Below are 7,500 nucleotides of genomic sequence, written 5' to 3' on the forward strand. Positions count from 1 at the left end.
CTCACCTATTTTGGTCATGTTGTCAGAAGGGACCATTCCCTGGAGAAGGATGTCCATGTTTGGTAGGTTGGAGGGTTGACGAAAGAGGGGGAGGCCTTCAACAAGATGGATTGACATGGTGGCTGCGATGATGGGCTCAAGTATAGCAGGGATCATGGAGCTGGTGTGGGATCGGACAGTGTTTCGTTCTGTTGTGCATGGGGTCGCTCTGAGTCGGAAATGACTCGACGGCATCTAACAACAACAACAACTGCTATCGAGTCAATTCCGACTCATAGTAACGCCTTTTGTGTTTCTGAGGCGGTAAATCTTTATGGAAGTAGATTGCCCAGTTTTGCTTCCATGGAGTGGCTGGTGAGTTTGAACCACCAGCCTTCTGGTTAGCAGTCAGATGCCTTATTCACTGTGCTACAGAGCTCCTTGGATGTTGTTAAGGAGCCACGTATTTGTCTCCACTTTTCCCCAATCTCTTGTATACTTCTGTGATGAGAGTCTCGATCACCATATAGATGAATAATAATACAAATGACCTTTGTAGCCTGAGAATCAAACAGGAAGTTACTAATTTGGATTTTCTCATAACGTGACTCTCAGTCTTCTTTGGTAAAATTATCTTCCTGTGTTTCTAAATGGATTAATCTTTCTAAATGTAATGCTAGCTGTTGTAACAAACAACCTCACAGTCTGAGGGACTCAACATAATGCAGGCTTATTTCTAGCTCATATGGTGCAGGATGGGGCAGTGGAGGCTCGTCAGCAAAGCATTCTCTTCCACACAGTGATGCAGGGACCCTAAACTCTTTCTATTTCACATTTTTTCTCTGGCTCCTCTGCATTTGGCTGTAGGCAAGAGATGAAAAGAGGACACTTCTGTAGGAGGTGTTATGGACAGGGCTATTGGGGACCTACTTCATTTCTACCCAGATTCCAGTGAGTGGTAGTCAGTTATGTGGCTGTACCCCAACTATAAGCAGCCTGGGCTATATAGTATGCATGCCCAGGAGGAAAAAATAATAGGACTGACAAACAAGTGACATTGCTACAGCCATACTGGAACCCTCAGATGACACAAGCTGGATTTTGCAAGTGAATTTTCAAGTCTTATATAGGTCTGGGGCTGCAGAGAGGAGGCACAGTGTGGACATCGATAGCATGACCTCAAACCAAACTGCTGGTATTGAAATCCCAGCTCTCCCATTCACCAGATGATGACATTGGGCAAGTAATTTATTCTTTTTTTTTTTTGTGCTTCAGCTTCCTTATCTGTAAAATGGGGATAACAGAGGAACTTACAGGGTTCTTGTGAGAATCAAAAGATAGAATGTGTAAAATGTTTAGAGCAGTGCTGTAAACATAATTGACACCATGTAAGTGTTTGTTAAATCAATTTAAAAAAATGAGACAAGTAACAGATTCAATTTCCTCCTTGGTATGTTGTAAATTAGAATATGTTGCCATTCAGATGGAGAATATTTCTTTCAGTTCAAGTATAAACCTATTGATTGTAACGTGCAAGGTTTCTACTGTGAAATCTGAATAGGTCAGGCTCCTGCTGAAGCAAAGGAAACCACATTTTCCCCACTCAATTTGTCTTTAAACTCTGTCTCTCAGTCCATGGCCACCATCTTGGTTCCTGCTCCCCAATCCATGCCTCTTTCTGGGCTCCTCAGACAGGAAAGTAGCACCAACAGGGCTCCTTCTTCCCTCCATCCGTGTCCACTGGTATGAATTTTCATAAATGGCTCAAAGAATGGGGAAACAATGAAACTTTTTCAGTGTTAGTACTGTGTAGCTGTGTGACTCTAGTGTGCAACTGTGGGTTCCTGGGCTTCCCATTTTAACAGTTTATGGTCATTGTTCATGCCAGGTAACAGATGTCATATATCTGCCCAGTCTGAATGCAGTTTGCTCCCAATCTTCTGCACCAACAGACTACTACTTTCAGTTATGATCCAAATTTCAGAACAATGTTTGCTTTTAAGAAACACAAGAGGGTCACTGATTTGTGCCTATAAAATCCCCTTCTCAGGACCTGGCTGGGCTAAACAGGGCTCTTTTTCTTGCAGCTCGATGACTGCACACTGCAGCTCTCCCACAATGGCGCCTACCTGGATTTGGAAGCGACGCTGGCAGAGCAGCGGGACGAGTTAGAAGGCTTCCAGGATGATGCTGGGTAAGAGCAGCAGTCGACCCTGCAGACCGGTTCCCACATCCCCAGAAATGGGCATCTGTGAAGCCTTAACATAGTATACACAATAACCATAGCTCTTACCGTCTCTTCACTCAGTCACACAGAGAGGAGATGCCAATGACTGCTAGTATTGACTGCAAACCCTTTTTCATTTTGAGTGACTTCTCTTGACAAAGCTACTGGGATGTGACTTGCTCTGGGAAAATTTCTGGAATAGTTTAATCCAGCACATGACATTGACATTCTATGCTTTTTTTTTTTTTTTTAAACTATATATCATCATTAAATTGACATTTCTAAGATTTTAGTGATTTGCAACTATTTTAAACATTGTTTTCAGTGATAATTTACTGGATATTTAGTTTCCTTGGCTGATGCCCTAATGTGTATAACCTTTTAAGCTCTTTATAGTGGAGAAAATAATTATTAATCAGGTTAATTAACAGCATGCTATTTTTAGTCTCCATCCAGAATGACTTCATACTTCTTTTTGCTATGAGTCTAAAGAGAGCAGTGCACATATAAAAAGTCAGAGATGCATGCAGGGTGGAATCTCCATATGAATATACCTGTGCCATCAGCCATTTCTCAATATTCAGTAGACGATTGAAACAGCCATCTGTGGGACCCCTGCTTCCCTTTCTACCTTTCCTCCATCTAGAACCAAGCATATCTCTAATCTCATCACCCTGCCCTTAGAAACCTTCAGAGGCCCCTGTTGCTTTCCAGATCATGCACAACTATTTTAATCTGGGGTTTCGGGAGTTCTAGAAGGTGTTTGAAACTGCCTTGCAGCAATGAAAAAATATTACAGCCAACTGAATAGTATCTGAGAGTACTGAATTTTCATGAATGGCTCAAAGAATGGGGAAACAATGAAACTTTTTAAGGGTTCGTTCCCTGTAGCTCCCTAACTCTGGTGTGCAGCTGAGGGTTCCTGGGCTCCCCATTTTAACAGTTTAAGGTCATTGTTCATGTAATTGTCCCTCTCTACTGCTGCTGAAGCTCCACTAGGTCTGAATGCCTTGTACCTAGCATTTTCTCACTACTTAGTGAGAGTTGGCAGCCAGGTGAATAGCGGGATCCCAGAATGGATTCCTATGTGATGTGACTGTGACCACAGAGAAGACCAGGATCTTTGGTAGGAACCAGCAGGATTCTTCAATGAGGCCCTTCCTGTCTCTAGAGTGGTTGTGAAGGCCACACCAAATGTGTGAGAAAGACTCTGGAAGCCACCCTAAGCTATACACACATGAGGAGTGGTGTTATAAAGTCATACCAGATTCAGCTCATCATTTCTTTTTTTTAAATTAACGTTTTTAGACTTACAGATTTAAAACAGCTATTGCTGTTGTTTTTATCAAGTGTTTGACAGGGACATTCCTTTTGTACAAGATGTCAAAATGCAGGCTGGATGACAGTCTAATTGGATGACTTTATGGTTCATTGATCAAACAGACCCCAGGAGTGTTAGGAGTAGATCATTGTCAACTTGAAAAATGTGTCTGGTGGTATGCTTGATGACCTTGTCCTGTTTGACTTTTTTTTTTTTTTTTTTCCTTACAAAACCTTGAATGATTTGGAGATGGCAACTTAGGGGAGAAAAAAAAGCTAGTATACTAGATAACTGTATTAAGAGAAAGGGTGGAGAAGAAAAAATACTCATGGAGACCTACTATTCCAAGCATAATGCCAAGTACCTTATTCATGGTACTTGCTTAATGGTTAATTCTTGTAACAGTTATGTGATTGGATATTATTGTCACCATTTTTTGAGACAACTGAAGTTTAGGAGTTAATTCAGCAGGACAGAACCAGTAAATGATAGCTCCAGGGTTTGAACACAGGTGTGACTGGTTCCCAAGCCTGCATTCCTCCACTGTCCCAGCCAACTCAGAGTCTCTGGGCAAAAGTACAGTAGCTTGGTTCTTCTTAGTGTGTATATTTCACCTTGATGATTTGAAGTTGTTTCATGCAAAGACATCAGTTGCAGGCTATAGCACTGCTCCTTGTTGAAACAGCACCTACTCATACTTTAGAGAGGCTCCAAGGAAGGTGCCATTGCTACCACCATTTGGCACTGATTACAGCTCACACTGGCCAATATCAGTATCCAAATGCTGGAAGCTTCTTTACAGCTGTGTCTAAGAAGTCCGGGGATTCTGCTGCAAGCTCTCCATGGTAGATTCTGGTGTTTCCTTCGTTTCCTTCTGAATCATCATATTGCCATGGATCTGTCTGATAGCTGAAGCCAAGGTCACATTTCTGCATCCCAACAGCAAGAGATGCTGGGAAAATGAATTATGGCAACACTGAGAGGGTGGAGCTCAAGATGTAGGAAATGGCAAACAGAGGTAGGTAGTCTAAAAGATGATGAGTAGCTTCACATTTGACTGTGTGTCCCAGACTCACCCCGGAGTGGAGTCTTATGTCTTTGAAATAGCCCTTGTGTATGGTGACCTTGTCCTTTGGAGTGCTACTCAGGATGACACCCTCTTCTTTTTCCTGAAGAGTATGAAGGAGCCACCTTGACTGATCTCCTAGTGAGGAGATCTGTCTACCTCTTTTGGTCTTGCTTTTAGAAGACATGCTAGGTTGATACTGTCATGGCACTGCCAGGTCAATCCAGGTATCTCTAGTTTTTACTTACAACCACGGAGCACAGAAAGCATGCAGGTAAGTTACCTGGAACTGACTATGTAACAAGCCTTGAGGCTTAGGCTTCCCCTGTGCACTAAACCAAACCCACCGCCATCCAGTCGATTCTGTAGGACAGAGTAGAACTACCCCACAGGGTTTCCAAGGCTGTAAATCTTTATGGAGCAGACTGCCCCATCTTTCTCCTGTGGAGCAGCTGGTGAGTTCAAACTGCTGAACTTTTTGGTGCATGGCTGAATGCTTTAACCACTGCACCACCAGAACTCCTCTTCCCATGCAGGTAGGGCTGTATTCTGGGCACATCTGCATTACCACTTTCATGGAGGATCCCTCTTCACCCCTTTCCTAGAAATGTGGTATCTGGGAAAGACTATGCCTAAGGCATTTGACTGCTAACCAGAAAGCTGGTGGTTTAAACCCACCAGCCACTCCTTGGAAGGAAGACTGGGCACTCTATTTCCATAGAGATACTGCCTCAGAAACCCGAGGAAGGGTCATTATGAGTCAAATCAACTCGAGGGCAGTGAGTTTGGTTTTTTATTATTTTTTTAAGTGTGTCTGAGCACTTATGTCTCCTAAAAATGGGAGTTAAAATCTTTTTCCTAGTTAAGAATTGCCTTTTTGAGACATGAAAAAGACAAAAACCATTTATAAATCTTTCTCTTGATTTCTTTGTGTAAATGATACCAAAATACCTGGTAATCTTGTGACCATCCAATGTATGGCAGGCTGTGTGTAAATAATGTTTTTTTTTTTTTTTGTGTGTGTGTGTGTGTGTGTGTATAGTGTATTCTGGGTAAGTTTTCCTTGCTGGAGGAGTTTGTTTCTTTGTTCTTGTCCATTCCCTTCTCCTTTATACCAAAACTAAAAATTAACCACTAGTTGTTTGGAATTATCGCTCAAGCTATGGCTAATCAGAGAAGAGGAGAAAGACCTTCAACAGTGGAAGGACAAGGTAATTATTTTGCTAGCAAAATTGAGCTAGGTCTGTTCATTGCCTTTGAAGGCCAGGGAAATTAGCAGCCATAGCATGATACAGTAGAAACAGAAGCCTGGAAGCCTTTGTATTATTATTTCTGACCCTGCTATTGTGTGACCTTTGGAAAGCCACTCTACCTCTGGTAGGAATTGCATGTCTCAAATGAGGACAATATTGCCCATGCTCATTGCCCTCCTAGGTGTTCTGACAGGGTCCCTGACACCCAAAGAGAGCTGAGCAGAGAGCAACATAGCAAAGTGGTTGCAAACATTTGCAGTTAGACCATGACTGTGTGTGAGGCAAAGAACTTGGTTTGGCCCTTTGACTCTGTTTTTTGAAAATAACCTGAGCACTCAAAGCAAAAGCAAAGCCTTTGTTTCCCAAAATAGCTGGGTAAGTAGGGGCTACACAGGCCTCACACCTGGCAAACCAACCTTGGGAAGGAAGGGGGCGTAATACAGTCATGCATGTTCATTGAAGTCTCAATGACTGGGGAACCCAGGCTCTTGGAGCACTCTCCTTGGTGACTCATGGATCTGTGAGAACATCCATGCATGAGAGAGGGAGCTGCATATCCCTGAGGACAATGGAGACCCAATGGCGGGAACTCTCAGACCTTGTCTAATGCATCTCTGTGTTTGTATCCTTTCTGTTACAATAAGTGGGTAACTGTGAGGATAGGCAACAGTTTCTGTGAGTCACTCTAGTGAGTTATTGAATGTAGTGGGGGCAGTGAGAACCAGGAGAGAGGCTAGCATTTGCCTATTTGGCAGGATCTGGAAGGACAGAGTCCTAAGTTATGGAGACCCAACTCTGGGTAGTATATACAGTTAATGTGATTGGCTACTAACTGAAGGGTTGGAGGTTCGAGTCCCCAACCAAAAAACCAAACTCACTGCCGTCGAGTTGTTTCCAACTCATAGCAACCCCTCCTTGGGTTTCCAATGTGTTATCTCTATGGAAGTAGATTGCCAGTCTTCCTTCCAAGGAGTGGCTGGTGGGTTTGAACCACCAGCCTTCTGTTTAACAGTCAAACGGCTTGGGCACCACACCACCAGAGCTCCCATAAACCAAAAACCAAATTCACTGCCGTGGAGTTGGTCCTGACTCCTAGCAACTCCTCCTTGGGTTTCTGAGGCAGTATCTCTATGGAAGTAGATTACCCAATCTTCCTTCCGAGGAGTGGCTGATGGGTTGGAACCTCCAGACTTCTGGTTAGCAGTGAAATGCTTTAGGCACTACGCCACCAGAGCTCCTTCAAGTCCACCCAGAGGTCCTTAAAAGAAAGGCCTGGTAACCTACTTACAAACATCAGCTGTGGAACACCCTATGGAGCCTAGTTCTACTCTGACCCACATAGTGCTGCCATGAGTTGAAGTCAGCTGAATGGCAACCCATTGGTTTAATGGCCTCTTAGGGTTGCTGTGAGGTAAATGAGATGATGTCTAAACATTTAGTTGATTTATGTCCAGTTAAGGGTGCAGGTGTGTTGTTGTCTGAGTATTTTCTAGCAAATCAATTAAGAGGTATTTCGTGCCCCCTGCCTTCTTAGGCTTAAAGTGCATGCCACAAAGTCCTGCTTATGGTCGTGGTGGGGAGAGAGAACTGGCCTATCACAGACAAAAGCAGCTGTTAGGTTGAGTTCAGTACTGATCTGTGCAGGGTAGACCAG

General features: G+C 43.3%; 1 protein-coding gene across 1 annotated transcript in view; it reads left to right on the top strand.

The window, feature by feature from the left end:
- FHOD3 (formin homology 2 domain containing 3) overlaps positions 1-7,500 on the top strand; it is a gene marked incomplete at its 5' end in the record, with an annotated part of 759,322 nt that overhangs the window by 106,681 nt on the left and 645,141 nt on the right. The window contains one exon of the mRNA XM_007945666.2: positions 2,067-2,173. Coding sequence (XP_007943857.2) covers positions 2,067-2,173 — 107 coding nt within the window. The remainder of the gene's footprint in view (positions 1-2,066; positions 2,174-7,500) is intronic.

This window comes from Orycteropus afer, unplaced genomic scaffold (genome assembly GCF_000298275.1).
Source record: "Orycteropus afer afer isolate SDZICR_OR568_19922 unplaced genomic scaffold, OryAfe1.0 scaffold00141, whole genome shotgun sequence".
NCBI lineage: Eukaryota > Metazoa > Chordata > Mammalia > Tubulidentata > Orycteropodidae > Orycteropus > Orycteropus afer.